The following is a 21,894-nucleotide window of genomic DNA, read 5'->3' as shown; positions in this document are numbered from 1 at the left end:
ATCGGGCATGTGCTCCTTTTTGCTTCTTAATCATGGAGAAAGACAGCCAAAAAGGGTGGAAGGTTTACTCCCCTACCCCCCCTCCCCATTTAGCAATATTAAATCTTGTCTAGTTTGCCAGTCATCCACGGTGTTTTCCAGGATAGGAAATACTTACATTTTTAACATCAAGAAGCAGCTGGAAGGACTTATTTTTTTGTTTTGTAAAAAGAGGTGGAACCCCCCCCCCCCCAAAAAAAACGTCTTTAAAAATCCCAATCCAGAGCAGCAAACAATGGCATAAACCCACTTCCCTCCCAGCCCTTTGCAGGTCACCTTTAAGAGTAAACTTCCCATTGGGGCTACTATGCACTATAGCGATACAGAAATAATAGCATAGACATGCACTTCACACAAGGTTTCTAGGATCTCCCAGTGGTTTTACAGGTTTCAGAGTGGTAGCCACATTAGTCTGTATCAGCAAAAACAACGAGGACTCCTTGGGGCACCTTAGAGACTAACAAAATTATTTGGGTTTTACGTTAACACATTTTACTGTTAACACGTTGGTTAACTCCCCTTCACAAAAAATCTTGTTTAGATTTACTGGGTTTGAACCAGCGGTCAGCAACGTGTCCGTGGTAATGTTTCAAGAAACGTTGACTAACTCCGAATGACATAACCCTCCCCGACCCAATGTCCGTCTCTAAGTATGATAATTTTGCCAAGGTGCCGACCCCTGGTTTGAACAAGGTGAAACTGAAGGCACATAGTCTCAGGCATGGGAGTAACTAGGGTGACCAGATATCCCGATTTTATAGGGACAGTCCTGATTTTTGGGTCTTTTTCTTATATAGGCTCCTATTGCCCCCTAGCCCAGGCCTAATTTTTTCACATTTGCTGTCTGGTCACTCTAGGAGTAACAGCAGGATATATGGGATTGAGGGCCCAGATTAGAGCATGAGATTACACGTGCAGGAGGTGCATGGTGTGGGATTGGAGGTACGGGGGAGGAGGGAGGATGGGGGTGGGGCACAGGAGGATATAGGGGCTGGGTTGGGGTGTTGGTTGGGAGCCTGGGTGGGGAGGGGTGAGATTTAGGACACAAGTAGCAGGAGTAAGAGGTTTGCGGGATCTGCGCCAGTTTAGGGGATGCATTTGGAAGGTGGGGGCTACAGGGTGGGATGGATGAGTGCTGGGGGGCTACAGGTGGAACTGGGGGAGGGCAGGCGTTGGATTTGGGGCCAGGAGCTGACTTAGGGGGCGTGGGACGGGACATCGGGGGCAAAGGAGCAGCGTCCGGGGCGGGGCGTGGCGAGGGGAAGCAGCAACGCCCAGTCGGCTGGGGCGAGGCCGACCACACAGCCGGGCCCGGGGGGGGCCGAGAGCGCGCGTGGCGCACCGGCGTGTCCCCGCCTCCTCCCCGTAGGGCCCCGGCGGCCGCTGAGGCCTCTGGGAAATGTAGGCGGGGAGGGGGCGCTGTCGGAGGGGAAGGGCGGGAGGAAGGGAGCGTCGTCATCCGGGAGCTGCCGGTAACGGGGCTGGCGCGCGGGCTGGGGTGGGAAGTGCGGTAGAATGGCCCCGTGGTTCGAGCGCGAGCCTGGGGGGGGCTTGGGAGAGCTGGGTTCGAGTCCTGCGCTAGCCTCACGCTGCTGGGGGGGAGGCTCAGGGAGCCCCCTGGGGGGGGTATCAGTGATGGGGGGGGGGCAGGATCCCCTGCCCTTCAGGTGCCCCCTGCATTCAAGGGAGAGGTATCAGGATCCCCTGCCCCTCAGGGGGCACCTGTTTTTCCATCTGCCTCAGCCCAGACACCCCCCCCAGTCATGCAAACTGGGGGTGGGTTTAAAGTTGTGCCCGATGCCACGGCAGGTGCAGCCGTGCAGCTCCAGTGCCCGGTCGCAGGTCCAGGCCCCTCTAACGCTCTCCTCTGTCCTTTCAGCCTGGCCGCCATGGACGCCTTGTACAGCCGCGGAGTCCTTTTTGCCGAGATGCTGCAGACCGGGCCGCCCTGGCTGGAGCGGTTCTGGCTTTCGGTGACCTTCCTGGCCGATCCCAAATGTATCTTCGTCGTCTTCTTCCCCCTGGCTTATTTCCTGGACCGGAAGGTTGGGGTGGCAGTGCTGTGGATCGGTTTAGTCTGCGAGTGGCTCAATATAGTGGCTAAATGGTGAGAAAAGGTCTCTTCCGAGACACTGGGATAGACACATACACAGCTCAGAGGCTGAATCCCCTCTACTGCCCCAGGTAGCAGACTCACTGGACCAAGAAACCCATGTGCTCAGGATGGTATTACTAATGAAACCCATCTTCCCAGTGATCTGTTTTTATGGTGTTCTAGGAAAACGCATTAAGGCACACGTGGGCTTGCCCAGCATCACCGCTTTTACGTGAAGCATGAGTCACTACTCCTGCAATAAGGAAGCAGCGTGAGACAAAGCCACTCCCTCCCAAATCATGCGCTTCCCCTTAAAAAATAAAATCTGCTCACTGCGTGGTTTCTTCTTCTGAAGCAGCCAGAATTGGCCGCCGTCCGAGGGGGGAAACTGAGCGGGATGGATCCACCAGTCTGATCCATTGTAGCAGTTCTTACACTCCTATGTTCTATTGACACTTAAAAGTACCCACTCCCATTAGCCCAACTGTGGGAGAGGGAGCCGGAGCCTGTTTCTGCCTCACGACAGATGCATCAGCTAAATCCCAGCTATGAGATCTTTATTACTAGCGACAACGGCAGAGGCAGAAAGATCCCAGCGTGGCTCCAGATCCCAGGTGGAAAGTGCAGCAACAGCAGCTAGAAAAGTCAGCGTGATTACAGGGCCCTGCTCCTGCCACCTCACCCCACTTTAATACTCGGGGAGAGGTGTGTGCTAGCCAAGGAGCAAAGAGTGTGGGGATCCACACCCAGCCCTGCCAAGAGCCATGGAAGCTCTGAAGTATGCTCCTCTCCACTTTATACACGCTCTGAGAACTGACTCAAAGCCCACAGGAATCAACGGGAGGCTGTCCATTGACTCTACTGAGCACGATCCTATGCCCATCAAAGTCAATGAGACACTCCATTGACTTCAGTGGGCTATGGGTCAGGCCCACACAGCCCATAAATGTCACCTAACTCGCCTCTACTTACCTGCGTTCTCTCTTTTCTACTCTCTCTCTTTCTGCCTCTTCCTCTGCTCGCCTCCCTTCTCTTCCTACTCCTTTTTTAACCTTCAGGCGTTCTCTTAATAACCCAGCAAATAGCAATCGCAGGCACGCCGAGCCAGATCCTGATCTCATTTACACTGGTGCAGACCCAGCGTCGCACTGCTGCCGTCAGTGGAGTTACTCAGGTGTCACGCGAAGCAGACTGGCTCACATGCTGGACAGTGTGCTACTGGGAGATCCCTGTGCAGTGGTCACAGGCCTGCTGACTGGGCAGACTTATCAAAACCAGGAACCAGAATCAGCTGACCCACTTCCTCAGCCATCTGGAGGGAGAAAAGGACCTGGCTGGCACTGAGGTCATATGTCAGCCCTGATGCACCCTAAGTCAGTGATCCCCAACCTTTTTCGTCTGGCGGGCGCCAGATGACGAGCCACGGAGGACCGTGGCGGCGGACGAGCATCCACCGAAATTCCGCCGACAAGTGGCAATGTCAATAGGCGTCTCTGCCGAAATGCCGCCGACAAGCAGTATCGTCCAGAGACGTCGCCACCGAAATGCTGCCAAAAATCGCTGGCATTTCGGCGGATGCTCGTCCGCCGGTCAGTACGCGGGCACACTTAGATGCCCCAGCGGGCGCCAGGGCACCCACGGGCACCAAATTGGAGACCGCAGCCCTAAGTCATGGATCAGGCTTTGCCCTCAACTGTGTCCCACGGGGCTATTGGCTCCAGAGAAGATGTGGCTTCTGGGAGACTTGGGCTTTTTGTTTTTTAGCCTTCACAGTTCTGTCTCCTCTTTCTGTCCCTAGGCTCTTGTTTGGTGAACGGCCATTCTGGTGGGTCTATGAATCTGGACTCTTCAGCAAGGAAAAAGTCCTGCTTCGCCAGTTCCCTGTCTCCTGTGAAACAGGGCCAGGTTGGTTATTAAGAGGGCTAAAATTTCAGCTTGTATGTCTTCAGAAAGTACCACAACGGTGTCCCATATTCCCATAGCACTTTCCTCCCAAAGGATTGCAAAGTGCTCTTCAGCACGTGAACATACACAGGAATCACGTTACCAGCCACTGACGTGCAGTCCCCTCTGAGGGGGGGACGTGGCTGATTAACAGTGCATAGCATTGCTACATAAGAGTTCAGGATGGGAAGTGACGCATGTGGTACTGAATTGAAACTGCAGAAGGAATTTAGGGAAGCAGAAGGCAACACTCAGCATTGGAATTTGGCCAGGACAGCTGATTGACACCCCTGTACCATCACTGGAAGCCGAGTCCCCTCATTACAGAAGGCCTGCCCACTTAAGCTCCTGGTGCATCAGTTTCCCCATCTGTAAAATGGCCGTGAGGATTCCTACTCTCCTTTTGTAAAGTGCCTTGAGATCCACAGATGAAGAGGGCAATAGAGGAGGTCATTGTTGATGGTTGTATAACAGGCGACCCTAAAGGGAGGCCAGAGGGGATTTCTAATGGGACATTCACAAGCTCCTTCCCTTCTGGTCTCTCGGTTGGCTAGTTACACAAAGGCAGCCTCAGATCCACCTCGATTTCTGAGGACTAAGCGGAAATGGGCTCTCGGGGCCTGATCCGACTCCCACTTGTCGTGAAAGGGAAGTGGCCTGATGCCGTCCGTGAGGAGGACATTACCGGGCCCAGGGCATTTATAGAATTTGGCCGTCTGCAGGCCCTGGCTGCGCTGCTGGACTGACTGTGCTCAGCCCACTTTGTCCGGACAGTGCCTCAGCCTTAAGTCACCAGTCAGCTGGGGTCCTGGCACGGGAGAGACAGCTCAGCTGTAAGGCCATTAATCAGCCTGCGATTCTCAGCAGAACACATTAGTGAACGGTGGGAAGTGAAGTCTGTGCCACCGACCTTGGCAAGTAATAAATATCACTGCCTGCTTCTAGGCCAGGAAATCCCTGGGAAGGTCGGCTTTCTGACAGCAGGCAGTGGGATGAAGGGGAATCTTGCTTGGCCTTTCCAGCCTGGCTTCTCCCTTACCCTAAAAGTCCAGCCTCCAGCTCCTTTTCCTGGGATCACCACTCCTTCCCCTCTGCCCTGTGAAGCCCCAGTCTCCTGCCCCGGTGGCTGAGTGCCAGCCCCCGAGGGCAGATGGCTCTAAGGAAGGTTCTGTTTCCTCTCCCTGCATCTGGGGTGTGGATACTCATGCAGTGAGAACCTTGAGTGCCAGCAGCCGGAACAGCGGGAGACCCGAGGCCATTCTTGACCACCCCCCTCCCATGACATTATAGTGAGGGGGGCACAGGGTAATACACAAGCCGCAGAACCCAGCAGTCTGCCCAGAGCGGAGTCATAGAAACAAGGCAACTTGAATGCAGCATCTTATAGTACCGTAATCTCCTGGATACTGCCGCCCTTCTCGGCTCAGTTCCCTTCTCATGCCAGGGTAACGCTAGCCACTTCCCTGAAGCTACTCCCCGTTTACACTGGTGTTAAGTGAACAGCGAATCGGACTGTGAGGGCCAGCCCCTCTGTTGGGGAGCTACTCCAGTATTCACCAGCTGAGGATCTGGCCAGGAGGCCCTAGTAGGGGTGGTTTCAGCACAGGCTGGTGGCTCTTCCTGGGGGCCAGCCTGGCTGTGTGACTTTGGGTTACAAACACTCTTGCCAAACGGGTCAGTAACCCTTCCTTCATAGCAAGCAGCCAACTAACACTTAGCTCTTTCCTGGCACATTTCATCAATAGATCTCACAGCACCTTACAAAGGAGGTCAGTGTCATTCCCTCCTGTTTCATAGATGGGGAAACTGAGGCACACACTTCTCTTCTTTCCCCCCCACCCCCATGGTCCCCCTGCAGGCCAGTGGCAGAGCTGGAAATAGAATCCAGATCTCCTGGTTCTCAGTGCCCTACCCGCTAGGCCATGCTACCTCCAGATCCTAACTATCCTCTCACAGAGACAGGCAGGACAAATATTTAACCCCTCGTGTTCCCTTTATGCAGGTAGCCCCTCCGGCCATTGCATGATCACAGGGGCAGCCTTGTGGCCTATCGTCACTGCTCTCACGGCACTGGCATCCCGACACTCCACTAGGTAGGTGCTGCAGGGGTCCTGGGACAGGCAGTTCCCCGACACCCCATTGTTGGCAGGGTGGGCATTTGCATGGAGGCTGTCGTAACACAGCCGAGCCACCCTGCACAGATATAGCCTGCGGCATGGCCTATTCCAATGGGTACAACTATTACGCTATTGGTTATACTTCTATTTATTTATATAGTAGTGCCCTGAGACCCCCGATCAGGATCAGCCCCCCAGGGCCTGAGGCTTCATTGTCCCCAATGTTGTGTCATCATTTACATATAAGTGCAAAGCAAGTAGAAAGCACGGCCATTCAGGTCTGGTAGCATCTCATACCCAGCTTGTGCTGTGCAGGCCAGCGAAGAATCGGCCCCCCGGGTGGCTACAAAATGCCATTGCTGGGGTGAGCGATGCAATGCGTTGGAAGCACAGAATGTTCAAAGACGATTATATTGAGACGCTACGGCCATAGGGAATATTCCGAGACTATCGTGTATCTTTATCGGCTGCCTAGCGATTGTTTTCCTGGCCTAATGGGAGAGCGATCGTGCTATAGTCCGTGCCTCCGGAGCATTGCATCTGTCACAGCTAGTTGTAGTCAAACCCAACATGTCTGAAAGGTGTTAAACCCTGTCTCTACTTGGTGCTAGGAGGGGCTTAATATCATGTTAGCTAATTGTATTATTCAACTAAGCCCCGATTCAGCAGGTGGTCCCTATTCAGTAAAGCATTTATATATGTGCCTAGCTGTTCACTGAGCACTTAAATCTCCTTAAACGTGCATCTACAGCTAAGCATGTGCATAGGAGCTTTGCTGAGCAGGGACGGACTTAACCAAGGGCTTCAAGCCCAGATATTTAAAGGTATTTAGGCCTTGCTGCGCTCAGTGTTGTGCTGCCCAACTGATTTAGGAGCCTTAAGTCTGGGCAAAGTGCCTAGATCTCTTTTGAAAATGAGACATAAGGCTCCTAAATCAGTTGGGCATCACACCACTGAGCGCAGCATCACCGAAAAACCTTCCAAATCTGGGCCTTCGTGTTTTGCTGGCTTGGGGCCCAAGACAGGGTTTTAGTGAGCGACTGGGAAGCCCCTGGCAAAAATGGGCAGGGTCCCATCGAAATGGGACAATTTCCAGGAAACGTAGCATTTGGACTTTGGCCACGTGCCCCTGTCCCGCGGTGAGCGACTATTGCAAAAAAGGAAACAATCCTGTGAAAAAATTGGGGGAAGTTCCCACAACCCCAAGAAAAATCTCGGCAGAAAAATTCACCCTGTTTTGGTGCAGTTTTCTGCTCCCCTTCGACTGTCTTTTTTTGCCTCGCGTACAAGTCTTTTTGCCACTCTTCTTTGGCCCAATTCTCCAGTGGCCTGTTCCTGCCCCGGTCACTCCCGCCAGTACAGAGTGTTCCGAACGGCGGTCACGGTGCAGGGCAAGGGGGGTCAGACTCGCCTGCAGTGCTCAGGTACCCCAGTGCTACGTACCCGGACGGCTCAGTAGGGAGGGGTGGCCGGCCTGGTGACGCTGAGGTGACAGAGCTGCCCCTTGTGCTTGGCAGGCAGGAGGGCACGTGTTCTTTTCCCACCCAGCTGTATAACTCCCATTCCTTCCCCCCCCAACAGCCGGCTGGTGAAGCTAACCCCCTTCCTGGCCTACTTTCTCCTCCTGCTGGCAGTGGGGCTCTCGCGCATCTTCATCCTGGCACACTTCCCCCACCAGGTGCTGGGCGGCATTGTGGCTGGTTAGTAGATCTGGGGGGGCGGCGGGCCTGGCAGGCAGAGGGAGGAGGCTGGCTGGCTGGCACCCAGAGGAAAGGAGGTGGGGACTGCATTCAGACACTGGCCCCATCTGGGCTGTGCTAGCCGAGCCGTTTGGCAGGCCCTTGTGGCTGGCACCAGCGCGGTCTGGCCCAGCTCCCAGCACGGCTTCTATACTCGGTTTCCATGTGATCTGGCCCTGGTCGCGCTCGTCTGGCCAATTAGCCTGCAGCCTTGCCGCGAGCCTGCGCTAAGCCCCAGGGGGGAGGGTAGCCACCGGGGGCTCATGGGAGAGGAGGCAGCCCAGGTGGGAGACATGTCCTCAGGAGGCAGGTGCTGTCCCTGAAGGGATCTGGCTAGCGCCTCTCCCGCCGGGGCGCATCCAGCTGCCAGCAGGCTCGGGTAGGTCACTGCAATCATCCGCTTGGGGCTGATGGGCCCTAAGTGTCCGCTCACCCTCCCCGCTCCGAGCCCACCCTCTGTGGCCAGCACAGCCCCACCGGCCCTTGCAAGGTGGATGGCAGGCAGTGGGTTACCCCCACCCCTCCCTGTGTGAGCTGTGACCTGGAGCCCAGCTGACCCAGGCAGTGGGAATCTGCTCCTCAGGACCTGCTCAGCTGGTGGCGTCTGAGCCTTTTCCCCCCATTGGCAGGGACCTGTGGCCAGCACCCTCCTCCCTCGCTGCCGGGCGGCATCAGACTCCGGGCTCAAGCTACAGCCCTTCCTCCTGCTCCCAGTCCTCAGGCTGCTGCCTGCCAAGGCTCCCTGCCCCTCTGCCCTGTGTCTCTTTGCTGCCCAGGAGCCGCCCTGGGCTGGATGCTGGAGGCCTGCGTCCCAGCAGAGAGGAAGCTGAGTTTCTACCTTGCCACTTCGCTGGCCCTGCTGCTGAGCGCCATTGGGCTGTACTGGAGCATGGTCGCTCTTGGCGTGGACATCGACTGGTGAGCTTCTCACGGGAACGTCCCTTTGCACGGCTTCCCGATCAGAGAGACCCAGGCCCAGCACGGCCTGACCGGCTGCAGGACCCGAGCAGATAAACCCGCTGGGTTCTCACTCCTCGGGTTACTGGCAACTTACCGTCCTGTGGCATCTTCCTTCCCCCGGGGCTTTATGCACAGGAATCCCCACCCTTCCTCTGGGTGCCACAGAGCCCATTCTACAGTCACTCCAGCTGAGGGAGGCAGAATTGCCCAAGAGAGAACATGCCCGGGGACCGGGATCACACCCACACTCCTGGAAAGTGCCTTGGGGAGCGGCGACAAGGGGGCCCTGGCCGGGCGCACCACCGGTGTGTCTGCCTCAGCATCCCCCTGGTCCAGGGCTCTCCCCTGGCCCAGTTCAAGGAGCCACCTCTGGGCATAATTTATTCAGAACACAGACCAACAGCTCGGCCCTTTCCAGCCATCCAGCCACTCAGCTAGCCACTCCACCGAGCTCCCAGCCCTCAGCCCCCTGGCACTGGCTCGGCAGCTCCGGAAGGTCAGCTGGTGGCCCCTCACCTGGGCTCAGCAATTTCCCCCTAGTCCCAGGAAGGGCCGGCGGAGCTTTCCGCTCTCTGCAGCTTCTCTGTCTCTCCCAGGGACCCTCTCCTTGCTCTTCCCTGGCGGCTCTGACTCTCCAGGACTCCGGCCCAGGGGCCCCCTTTTAAGCCCATGTGGGAGGCAGCTAATCAGTCATAGGTCCACAGAACCCTGCACCATCTTAAAGGGCCGGTTCCCCTCTGGCTCTTTTATGACCCCAGAGCCCCTCCCTAGCAGTGCCCTAAGGCTGGGTTGGACGTGGAGCCTCCTGACTCACTCCCAGGAGGGCTGGCCCCTTCCTCAGGGCTGAGACGCTCAGAGCGGGGGCGGCAGGGCCGCTCAGTTACTGCCAGGGCTCTTCGGGAAGAGCTTTCAGGCACTGACATTTCTCCACCGCTCCTCTAGGTCAATTCACCTGGCCACTAAGTGGTGCTTGAACCCGGAGTGGATCCGCATAGAAACGAGGCCCTTCGCGTCGCTGTGCCGAGACACAGCCTCTGCCGTGGGCCTGGGCCTGGCCACCCACTCCTCCCTCTACACCCAGCTGAGGCACGAGAGACCCGGCTGGACGCAGCGAGCCGTGGGCGCTGGCCTGGCCCTCGCTGCCCTTCAGGGCCTGAACGACGTGGTGCAGCCGGAGAACATCGTCCTGTGGTACGGCCTGAACTTTCTGAAATACGCCAGCTTCCCGTGGGTGGTGGTGGCGCTTGTTCCGTGGCTGGTCCGGTCGCTCCCTCTCACGCAGAGCCGGCCACACTCCCAGTAGCACGTCCAGTGCATCAGTGAGCCAGACAGACGGCGGGTCGCTCTCCCTAGGCGGGGGGCGTGGCTGGAACTTCCCGCGTACCCGTAAACTAAATCTCCTAGCAAGTGGCAGCATCTATCCTCCCAGCTTCCAATGTCACAGGGCAAATTCTGTTCTCCCGTCTGCTGGTCCAGCCCCCTGCGCATCAGTGCATGAGAGCAGCTGGCTCTGGGCTGGAGGAGGATTGCACTGGCTAACGCAGGTTCTCCTCTGGCTTAGACAGGGGGCCTCATGCTAGAAGGATCCAAATAAACCAGTGGCTTGGGTCTGTCCCCTTGAGCATTAGCACCAAGGAGGTTTAGCTGTGCTGGGAGCCAGGGCTCTGGGGTAAGCTCCAGACACAAGACAGGGTGCTGCAAGGTGGGCTGTTTGGAGGACCAGCTGGCCCCCTGTGGCTCCAACATTGGTAGCTTCCTGTCTGGCCTGCAGAGAAACTGTTCTGGCCGGTACTGAAGACCTTGTCCTGGGCATCACACCATCCCAGTGCTGGGGACAGTTGTGTGTGGATGCAGTGGGTGCATCTGCACTAGAAAATGTGGTACTCTGTTCTCCAGCTGCACAGCTACTACTAGGTGGGGCTGGAAGGGACCTCAAGAGGTCATCTAGGCCAGTATTTCTCAGCCTGTTTGATACCAGGGACCATCTTGCTGCCTTCCTAAAGGCATGGAGCTCTCAGGGACCGGGCATCGAGAAACACTGATTCTAGTCCAGCCCGGGGGCCCCACAACCTCCCTTGGAAGCCTGTTCCAGAGCTTCACTACCCTGGGAGTTAGAAAGCTTTGCCTAATCTCTAACCATCTCCCTGGCTGCCGATCAAGCCCATCACTTCTTGTCCCACCTTCAGTGGCCATGGAGAACAATGGATCCCCGTCCTCTTCGTAACAGGCCGTAACATATCTGAAGCCTGTTATCAGGTCTCCCCTCAGTCTTCTTTTCTCAAGACTAAACTTGCCCAGTTTGGTTTTTTTTTAACCTTTCCTCACAGGGCAGGTTTTCTAACCTTTGATCGTTTTTGTTGCTCTCCTCTGGATTCTGTTGTGTTTGACCACATCTTTCTTACCGTGCGGCACCCGAAACGGGACGCAGGGCTCCAGCCGAGACCTCGGCAGTGCTGAGCGGAGCAGGACAGTTACTTCCCGTGTCTTACATACGACACTCCTGTTACTGCAGCCCAGAATACAGTCGCCTTTTTCACAACTGCAGCACATTGCTGCTTCATATTCAATTTGCGATTCACTACCGATCCCAGCTGCTTTTCAGCAAAGTAGGACCACTTCAGCCAGCTGAGCTCCATTCTGCAAATTTAACACCTTGGGCGTTGGCTTTTTGCCAATCTAACTGAACCAGTTTCTCCTCACTTGTCTTTATTGAATTTCAGCTTGTCCTGATTGATCTAACCTCACCTGCTCAAGGTCCCTGCTTGCATCAAGGTGCTTTTGAATTCTAAGCCTGTGCTCCAAAGTGCTCCCCCTCCCCAAGCTTAGTGTTAGCTGCAACTTACGCTGCACTCCACTCTCAGAGTCATTGGTACTGGCCCCAGGACAGATGCCTGCAGGCCCCCCCCGATACATCCTCCCAGTTTGACAGCAAGCCATTGGGAACCACTCTCTGTCTACGGGCTCACCCACCAGCTAGTAATTTCATCTAGCCCACACCTCCCTAGTTTGCTTACGAGACTGTCATGCATGACTATGTCAAAGGCCTTCCTAAAATCAACATGTATCATGCCTAACACGCCCTTGCTGTTCACTAGGCCAGTACCCGTCGAAGAAGGAAATGAGGTCGGTTTGGCATGATGTGTTCTTGACAAATCCATGCTGGCTAGTCCTCATCCTCTAGCTGCTTCCAGTTTGATCGTTTAATACATTGCGTCTTTCCAGCTATAGTCTCTAGACTAACATCTAGCGTTTTGCTGGAGCATTTCAGCAGCAGATCTCAGAGCACTTTACAAAAGGCCAAGTCATCATCCCCATTTTTCGAGCTAGGGAAACTGAGGCCCGGAGCCATGAAGGGACTTGCCCAAGGTTACCCAGCAGACTAGTGGCAGGGTTGGGAATGGAACCCAGGGCTCCTGAATCTCCGGTCACTCTCTAGCCACCAGGCCACACGGCCAGGAAACTAGCAACGTTGTAAGTGCTGGTGCAGACTAGCTGGATACCAGGGATCAGTTGTGCTGGCGGAGACAAGGCCAAGGTGTTGGACAAGGTCACGGTGACCCAAGCAGCGTCTCATCACTTAGCCTTGACAGGGCCAAAGGCCTTGAGTGACAAGGCCACAGGCCGGCCTCCCTCCGGTGGCAGCGGCACACCCAGGCCATAGCTAAAATGCTTCTGTTCACGTACATTGTCCGTGTCATTGCAAATCCTCTGTGACTTGAAACATTGGGGGGAGGGGGGAGCGATTCAGCCATGTGTTTGTCCAGCATCTAGCACAGCGGGGGCCTGGTCCGTGACTGGGGCGCCCAGGTGCTACAGGGTAACGGCCAAGTGCTGGCGGCGCGTATTTATTCCTGGTGTTGAGAACCAAATAAAGGACCCTGTAACTGCCCGTGTGACCCCTGGCACCTCATTCAAAGTGAACCGCCCTTCGTCCTCCCCACCGCTGGGCAGGGATTTGAAGGGGCGGGGAGCGTCACCCCGCCTGGAGGAACTGGCCGTGATGAGGGGCAGAGGCTCCCCGCTACTCCACCGCAACAGGCAGTGCCCATGGAATTCCCCAGCCGGTGCAAAGGGGGCTGGCTTTCTGCTAGCAACGCACCCCATTTCCGGGTCTGGGTTTGCCTGCCCTGTGTCGCTCTCTACAAGAACCAGCCCTGGACCACCATGCAGTTCAGGCCGCCGGCCCCCTGCCAGAGGGGTGGCCCCTCCCCTCGATGCTTCCCACACCACGGAGCTTAGAGAGTCATTTACACCAGGGGCCCTTAAAACCTTTCCAAGGCGAGTCATTTGCGGGTGTGGCTTTGGCACTTCGAAGGCTTCCATCCCTGTAGTGCCTCTACTCATTAACCCAGCCCCAACCCCTGTGGGAGCTGGGGCAGTATCAGGTGGGAAACTGAGGCCCAGCCAGTTGAAGCGACGTGCCCCAGTCCACACAGCATCTGGGGCAGAGCTGGGACGAGCACCCCGGTGGCTGGAGTGCCTTCCAGTGTCCTACTGACTAGACCAGCCTTCTGACCCGGCGAGTTGCCCCACAGCCTCTTTCTGACAGCGTAAAGGGCCCTTTATGCTGCGGGAAACCTCTGAAAATCAGGCCAGGAATCAAAATCCAAGGGCGGCCCCCAACTCTGCTGCGGGAGCCTTAACGGAAGTGAAGCTCAGGGCTGGTGCGGCCCTGGCAGGCCGGGCGGAAAGGTGCGACCCCAAACAAACCCACGCACGCCAGCGCCACCGGCGGGTATTGCCAGAAACAGTTTTATTTACACAAGGACAAACATTGTAACATATTACAAAATACTCAACTGAAAACCAGAGCGAGAGCGAGACAGAGAGCAGGGCAAAAAACCAGAAAACCAAAACCAAACCCTCAGACAGAAACAGTTCCCACCCCGGAGGGGGCGGGGGGGTGGCATCTTGCAGTGTCCAGGGGACAGGAACGACAGAAACGGCACAGACCACCCCCAACAACGTAATACTGCCGAGACGGCGTGAAACTCAGAAACGAGACCATGGGACACAATCCACCCATGGACAAACACTTACAGGTGTCCAATGGAGTCATGGCTTGGGGTTTTTTTTGTGTTTTTTTGCAAATGAGTGAAGAACAGGGCCCTGGCAGAAACTTGACACCCCCATACTGCAACCGAGACAGACTGCAAAGGGGGGGGGTGGCTCACTGCCCTCTCCCCCAAAATAAAGAAACTCATTAGCATGATGAGGAACAATGGGACCAAGGGGAAAATGCTTCTCTTCTCTCCATTTCTTTAAGACTGGAGGGTTTTACGAGCAGAAAGGTGATACATCCTCCCTGTCCTCCCCCCGATCTCTAGGATCAGTGTTGGATTCCAACACAGTTGAGAAGAGAGTTTGGCTTTACTTGGGCAGAGGGGGCTCAGCTGTATTCAGGTGCTGAGATCGGCCGGGCCTGACTCCCCCGTGCCAGTCGTTTGCACGAGTGCACTGAGGGTGTGAAACGGGCCTGGTCTGATCCGGTCACGTTTTACACCCAACTGACTGCGCAAGGTGCCGGGTGAGGGCGAACAGGGCCCTCTGGTCACTGGTACATCAGGAAGTCGAAGGGTCCTACCCATACAGCCGTGTCCGGGTGACGGTTCCAGACCGGCTGGTCCCTGGGCCGGCTACCCCAGGGCTATGTTGCGGAGCGGAGACGGGTGTTGGGCAGCGTTTTGGAACTGGGTTAGAGCAGTGCCATAGCGTGGCTAGAAAATGAGCCTGAGGTCCCGTCTCCGCGCCGAAACGAAACAGGGTTGTAACCGGGGGGAGGGGGGTGGCAGTTGTATCTCTAGAGCAGACAGGGCAGATGAAGGGAACTGTGCTACCATGGTGGCAAGATCAGGGCAACGTTTAGCCAAGGTGGGTCAGGGGGGAGGTTCCCCACCCAAAGAAGAGGCCGGAGCAATTGCTGCTGTTGGCCCGAGGAGTCTCCATGGAGCGGGGGTGGCTTTAAGGACCTAGGAGATGGCTCCCGGGTGCAGCATGGTTTAGGGAGGGGCGATTAAGAACCAGCTTGAGCCTTTCAAGGGGCTCAGCTCCCGTGCTAGTGCCGTGTTCAGGGCCTGCCACTTGGGAGCCAGCTGTGGTGGCAGAGCTGAGGGCACCTTGCTTGGTATTGCAGGCGGTTGGGATTAGAGCAGGGAACTCAGGCTCTGCCGCCCACTGGGCAAGCCACGGCCGAGCCGTCCCAGGGAAACGGGGCTCATGTTTGGAGAGGGGTTCTTGGCAGAACGGACCTAGTGTGGCTTCTGGGTGGGTCTTTAATCAGGAGAACGAAACCTTGTAAACCACCCTGCTCCCGGATATGCCCCTTGGAAACCTGGCATCGACCTCCGGGCTGGTCTGGGAAGGGGAGAAGGGGACCTGGGAGCTCAGTGGAGACAGGGCCTCGAAGGGATCACCCCTGGCTTCGAGTGACCCATCGGGGCCCTTCCTCCAGTGGGTTTGCCCAGCGGGTGGTGGCTGGGGCGAGCAGAGGGCTGAGATCCCTGTTCCAACTCCCTGAGTGCTCGGGCGAGCTACGCTAGACCCTTCTGTGCCCAACTTCTCCCTGCCTCCAGGCTAGAGCCCAGCCGAGATCAGCGAGCCCCTCGTCTGGGAAGCCCTGGCGGGGTTTTCGCATCGCCAGCCTTGCCAAGGGGGACTGGGCCGCGGGCAAGCTTCCCCAGGGCCAGCTCCGCCCTGAAGGGGGCCACCCTGGCAGGGCAAAGGGGGATTCAGTCCTGGACATCTCTACCAAGACAGAGGAGTGGCGCCAGGTGGGTTTTGTCACATTGGGCAAAATCCACTCCCCGTATTGGCTCCCCGGGGCCATGCCCAGAGACCCTGCCTCACTGCACGCCCGCCCGCCTGGGCGACGTCTCCACTAGGGGTGGGCAGCTCAGAACTGAACGGAGCCTTCCAACGTTCAGCGCCAACTCGCTTTGTATGTCACACCTCAGCGCTGCTCGGGGCCAGGCAGGGCTGGCGAAAGGCGGAGGTCAAGAGCCGAGCCAGGACCCAGGATGACCTACTCAAAAGGTATTTAGAGACGAATCTGACATCCCGGCCGCGCAGCTAAACCTCCATCACTGGGACCCTGCCGGGCACGGCTATGCTGCAGGGCGTCGCCGGGACCCTACTGAGCATGGCTACACTGCAACGCGTCGCCGGGACCCTATAGGGCACGGCTCTGCTGCAGGGTGTCTCAACGATCCTACCAGGCACGGCTCCACTGCAGGGTGTCGCTGGGACCCTACTGGGCATGGCTCCGCTGCAGCACGTCGCCGGGACCCTACGGGGCATGGCTCCGCTGCAGTGCGTCACCGGGACCCTGCCGGGCACGGCTCCACTGCAGTGCATCGCCGGGACCCTACTGAGCATGGCTACACTGCAGCGCATCACAGCGACCCTACCGGGCATGGCTACGCTGCAGGGCGTCGCTGGGACCCTACCAGGCACGGCTCTGCTGCAGGCTGTCGCCGGGACCCTACCGGGCACGGCTCTGCTGCAGGCTGTCGCCGGGACCCTACCGAGCATGGCTATGCCGCAGTGCATCACTAGGACCCTACCGAGTATGTCTACACTGCATTGCAAATGCGGGTCTGTGGGACCCAGGCTTGTGAACTCAAGCCCGTGCTTGTGTGTCCACACTGCGTGGTAAACCTGGGTTTACAAGTGCTGGACCCAGGGCTCACAGCCATGCTAACGGGCCCACACTGCACTGGGCAGGACTTCTGACTCGGGCCTGCAGCTTGAACTGCATCCGCACTGCAAAATGACAGGGCTTGGACCCGAATCACAGTGGAACTCAGAGTCATTCTCCTCCCCCAGCCGCCCCAGGTAGGTCCCAGGATCAGGGTCCTGAGTGCTTGCTGACCCACCTCAGACTGATTTGCGTGTGGATGGAAGGGGGGTTGGGCCCAAAGATGAGTCTAAGCCTGAGTTTACAGTGCAGTGTAGACAGACCCGTAGTCACTGCCAACCTGAGCTGCATTTGAACCAACAACGAAAGGGAAACACGCCGTACCCTAGTCACTGCTACACAGACCCTGCCACTGCTGTAGGTTTCCTCAAGAAGCCACCAGGGAGAAGCTGCTTAGCTGCCAATAAACAACCCCTCTCGTTTCCACCCCTGCTCCTTCTGCCTTTAACAGCTGTGCAAGAGCCTGACTAGACCATCCGACCTTCGCCACGCTGCGCTCAAAGCTAATGGCCAGCAGCGTGCTGGAGAGAAGGGATGGGACGGGGAGCCGGATAAGCAGGGACGGAAGAACCCGCATAAGTCCCCCCACCCCCATCCCATGCTAGGGAGGATCAATGACCCATCTCTCTCTGTTTCACCTGAGTAAACTCCACAGCTCTCTCTAGGGCGCTGGTTTTCGGCACAAGAGAGCTGGGTTTCTTACCCATGCGTAGCCAGGCCTCGTGGGCAGGGCACGAGTCCAGCCTACAAGTGACGTGAGCTGGCCGGGCGCTGCCCCCGGCAGGTACAGCCGGGCGCCAAACGGCCCGGCCCCGGCTAAGGAGCCGTTGCGATCTCGCCAATGGAGCGGCGCTGGAGAGGCCCCTGCAATGGGCAGAGAACGGCCAGGATCGGAAATGCCCGGCAGCTTGAAGGGCAAGGCAGCTCGGCCCTAGCACGCCCGGCCTTGGGACCAAGCTATCCGAGCACGGAGCTCTTGGGTATCCAGCGCTGTTTGGCACGGGCTCGCTTTCTGCCAGAAGCTGCTGGGGATCCCAGGGGAACTCCCTTCAGAGCCAGCCAGGAGGCCAAGGTCCCCTGGAAGGGTTATCGAGTTGCCCTCCGGGGAAGAACCAGGTTATCACCTGGCGGTACTGCGGGTGGCATGTGCAGAGCTCTAGGGAGCAGACCTGCCTTGCCAAGCGGCACCCTCTAGTGTTCACAAGTGTGTATTGCACTAACTCCCCAGCTCCGCTCAGTTAGTGTTGGGCACAAGAGCCAAGTGGCCGGCTCGCCTCTGTTTCAGTGCTGGGCACAAGAGCCAAGTGGCCGGCTCGCCTCTGTGTCAGGGGCAGGGTGCTGCAGCTGGGCAGCAGGCGGGGAGCCTCGTGCCCTGACAGCGCTTTGACGCTCCCTCTCGGCCGCACACCCTCGCGCTGGCCTGGGCTCGTGCCGTTGGGCCCGACGGCTACGAAACCGTTTGGGGAAGGGAGGCAAGTAAAGCCGTGAAAGGGGCCCGGCGCTCAGCCAGCCACTCGGGGACGCAGGGGCAAAGTCTGATCCCCACGCTCAGGCTGGAAGGGGCTTGCACTGGGCTGTGGGGGCAACCCCGGGGAGCCTTGTAGGGGAGGCCACAAAGGGAGGGGGATTCTAGCCCGCCCGAAGCACCGCAACCTGCAAAGGGGGGTGAAGCGTCCCAGGGGTATCTCTGGGCGGGGCAATCAGCCCTGTCTGCTCTCAGGGCTTGAACCCCAGCGTAGACAGGGCCTTCGTGAGGGGAGTTCAGCACAGCTACTGCACTGCGGGGTCGGGGAGAAGGGATCCGAGCCGGGGAGAGGAAGACAACTGTCCTCTGGCAGTGGGACAGTCCACCCCAAAGCTCAGAGGGGGCTGGATCCAGGGCTCAGGTTTGCTCATCAGAGGGGCCAGCGATTGCCTCTGGGTCTAGTACTGAGACCCCTACGGGAGGGACAAACTGCAGCACCCGCAGCAGCCAAGGGTTCTAGATCCACCCTGCCACTGCCCAGAACGGCGAGCGGCACGGAACCCTCCCGCATCACTTCCCGGAGGCCAGGGTGAAATTCACACCCCCCCCGCCAATGCAACACATCAGCCCCTTGCTGCCCTGCACGGGGGCCCTGCACCAGACCTAAGCACCACTACAGTCTCCGGTCAGCCCGCGGGTTTACATGGCATCATCCTATCCCTCCACACCAGGACAAACCTAATCCCGCCCCCCTCAATGACTTGTATCTCCTTGCTGCACAGCCCCAGCCAGGCCACGGGGGTGTCTACGAACAGGGCAGAACAGAAAGGTGAATCCAAATGCTGAGATGATCAAAGAGGCCATTCCCCAGGGAGTCCCTGGGAGCGTTAAACCCAAAGGGAACGGTGACCCCGACAGACCTCATCAGAGGTTTCAACCGAAGAGAAAAACCACACGACACGCAGGCTGACATCACCCGAAACTTAGAAATCCCGCCGCCGAAGAATCATTTAAAACAAAACCACCCAGCTCTGTCCTTGGTGCAAATCTCCGCCCCCACCCCACCACCCGACTTTCCAAAGGAAAAGCATGTGCGGTGCATTTAAAAAAATACTATTAAATAATACATCTGTAATAAAATTATATACCTTTGTTTTTTTTTTTCCTCTTTTAAAGCTAAAAATCCTTCTAAGTTCTCTTAGGCTGGTGAAGTAACAGGAAAAGAAAAATATTTTTTTTCCCTTTTTTTTCTGTTTTTTTGTTTTTGTTTTTTTTTTACGAATGGACAGCGGTTTGTTTTGTGCACACGAGACAAGAAATCAAATTATTTACAGCGAGACGAGGCTTTGTGAAAACCGAACAAAAAGAACGTCCAGAAAGCATTGGTCGTGAACACGGATGCACAATGGCTCTCTTAATTACAATGGGATTAATTACACAGTGCGTGTGGTAGGAGAAGGGAGGGTTGATTGGGGAGGGAGGGGGTGATTGAGAATCAGACTAGAAGTGTGACTCTCTTCCCCGGCCCCATATTTATATCTGTATAGCTCCCTCTGAAATGGTAACGCAAAAGAGCAAAATGAAAATCACAGGGAAATTAAGGCATTAAAAAAAATGACTTAATTAAAGGCACGAATATTTCCTCTCTCCTCCCCCAGAGACCGTCCTCAGCATTCAGAGTCACTTATGTCTCAGAAACACTTCAACACACTTGACAGAAAGATTAATTCAGGTGTGAAGGTTTAAAAAAAAAAAAGAAAGCAAGAAAGCAAGTCACGGAGCTTGGATTTCGGTGTGAGCGAACCAGGGGAACGAGAAAAGAAGAGAGAGGGAGAGAACACAGGACGGTGTTGCCGTTCGGATGTGAAATCAGCCGGGTCGTCTCCTCTCTCCGGAGCACAGAGCGTAAAGGACCCCAAAGTGAAACCGTTTCTTGTTTCGCTGCTACCGTGTGTCGCCAAAGGGAAGAACGCCGGAGAAGTAAGACAGGAGAGGAGGAAATCGAAACCAACCAAACCCCTGAATCCCGAAGGTGCGGGGACAAGACTGAGATGCTGGTGGGGTCAGCTGCTCGGAGACGGACACAATCACACACACGGCTTTGTTGTGGAGTCGAGTGTGACTTTTTTTTTTTCTCCTCTTTTTAATAGAAAAAAAAATCCTTTGGGGGGAGGGAGGGGAACGAAATCACAAATGACCAAAAAACCCACAAAAAAGTGACAGCTACACGACGGCTTGGCACTTCACAAAACAGGCTCTGCCTCCATCGGCTCATCCACTTGTCTAGGGGCAAAGAGAGAGACGCCAGCTGTTAGTATGGGGCGGGGTATGGGAGGCCTTGATATTAGGCAGGCGGCCTGATCTCAGGTTGTGTTCCAGGGACAGATGGTCCCTGGCATTCAGCGCACGCAATCGGAGCCCGGACCGTCCGAAGAACCCAGCTCCCGTTTAGGTACCTAAATAAAAGCCTGATTCTCAAAAGGCCTCATCACCCTGTAACTCCAGGGGTGACGCAGATGACTGAGTTTTCCAAATAGCTCAGCCCCCCACATGCTGGAAAATGTGTCCCTCTAGCAAAGGAGTGAGGGTGGGGCTAAGTATCTGTATTGGCTGACTGTCCCTGTGTCTGTCTGGTCCTAGCGATCGCATGCTCTTTGGGGACAGGGACGGTCTGTGTACCATATGTGTACAGCAGGGGTGAAAGTAACGTAAGGGACTTACCAGTACACAGGGCCGGGGTCTTGAGCAGGGGGGCGGGTCCTAAACGAAGAGGGGCGTGGCCTCAACAGGAAGGGGCGGGGCCTTTAAATCACCGCCAGAGCCCTGGGGCTCGGGGCCGCTACCCCAGGGCTCCAGCAGCAGGGCTCCGGAGGAGATTTAAAGGGCCAGGGGCTCTGGCTGCTGCCCAGGGCCCTTTTAAATTGCCGGCCTGGGGAAGCTGCCCCCGCCAGCACGGTCGGCTGTGTACACCGGACCGCCTTACTTTCACCTCTGGCGTACAGCGCCTAGCGCCACAGGGCTCGTCGGTGCTACAGGAATACAAATAAGGAGACGTGCCAGGTGCAGGGAGACTTCACGCACTGGGGATTAGCTCCTGATTTCGCCAGAGTCCGTCCAAATGCAGCCAAGGAAAGCTGAGCTTTGCGGCACTTGAGCTGAGCTCCGGCCAGAGCTCCGCCAGCATCAATCCCTGCCCTGCCTCTGTGCCTGGGGGGCTGCACGGTGACTGAAACTGGGGCTGATTCTCCCTCTGAGCCCCCTGCCTGCTCGCCCCCTTACACGCGAGGCAGGTGGGGCGAGAAAAGGGGCAGAGGATGGGTGTGTTGAGCCTCGCCATGGTACCACTTCGCTTCCTGCTGCTTTCCGTCCTGCGAGCGGGCAGGAGAACATGGCCCATGATCCCCTGTCCCCCCCGTCTCCCCCAACACGTAGGGCCTTGGGCCCAGCCACGCCGCAGCAGATCAGACCCCGCAGTGTTTGGTTGCTGGGACCTGTTTCCCACCATCCCGGCTCCGCCAAAGACCAGAGGAGTTTTGCTCGTGGTTTTGGGGCACCGGGGTCTTTCCTCTGCGGCGTGTTATTGCTCACTAGCAATGCGAGCGGGCAGGAGCTCAGCCTGAATCCACGGCAGGAGGACAACAGACCCCACGGATTCACTTTTCCAAAACACAGCTACCCTGGGCCATAGGCGCCGACTCCGTGGGTGCGCCGGGGCTGGAGCACTCACGGGGAAAATTTAGTGGGTGCTCTGCACACACTGGCAGCCAAGCTCCCCTCACCCCCGGCCCCTCCTCCTCCCCTGAGCATGCCGCATCCCCGCTCCTCCGCCTACCTCCCAG

General features: G+C 56.9%; 2 protein-coding genes across 7 annotated transcripts in view; one reads left to right on the top strand and one right to left on the bottom strand.

Moving 5' to 3' along the window:
• Window positions 1-1,459: 1,459 nt before the first annotated feature.
• Window positions 1,460-11,515, top strand: G6PC3 (glucose-6-phosphatase catalytic subunit 3). Its single transcript, XM_039516277.1, has 7 exons — window positions 1,460-1,511; window positions 1,919-2,146; window positions 3,933-4,039; window positions 6,081-6,171; window positions 7,777-7,895; window positions 8,711-8,852; window positions 9,837-11,515. Exons 2-7 carry the CDS (start codon window positions 1,929-1,931, stop codon window positions 10,195-10,197), a joined length of 1,038 nt encoding a protein of 345 aa, XP_039372211.1. The 5' UTR covers window positions 1,460-1,511; window positions 1,919-1,928; the 3' UTR covers window positions 10,198-11,515.
• A 7,149-nt stretch (window positions 11,516-18,664) lies between these two features.
• HDAC5 (histone deacetylase 5) overlaps window positions 18,665-21,894 on the bottom strand; it is a 104,155-nt gene continuing 100,925 nt past the window's right edge. For all 6 annotated transcript variants that reach the window (XM_039516619.1, XM_039516620.1, XM_039516623.1 and 3 more), the window contains one exon: window positions 18,665-20,338. In XM_039516619.1, the coding sequence (XP_039372553.1) occupies window positions 20,299-20,338 (40 nt within the window). In that variant the 3' untranslated portion in view covers window positions 18,665-20,298. The remainder of the gene's footprint in view (window positions 20,339-21,894) is intronic.

This window comes from Mauremys reevesii, linkage group 27 (genome assembly GCF_016161935.1).
Source record: "Mauremys reevesii isolate NIE-2019 linkage group 27, ASM1616193v1, whole genome shotgun sequence".
In the NCBI taxonomy this organism is placed as follows: Eukaryota; Metazoa; Chordata; order Testudines; family Geoemydidae; genus Mauremys; species Mauremys reevesii.
This window is presented reverse-complemented; position numbering and strand designations above follow the sequence as displayed.

Coding starts and splice junctions, on each gene's coding strand:
- G6PC3 (XM_039516277.1), top strand. CDS start 1,929: ATGGACGCCTTGTACAGCCGCGGAGTCCTTTTTGCCGAGATGCTGCAG. Junction 6,172..7,776: donor GCATCCCGACACTCCACTAG/GTAGGTGCTGCA, acceptor CCCCCCCAACAG/CCGGCTGGTGAAGCTAACCC. Junction 8,853..9,836: donor CTTGGCGTGGACATCGACTG/GTGAGCTTCTCA, acceptor CCGCTCCTCTAG/GTCAATTCACCTGGCCACTA.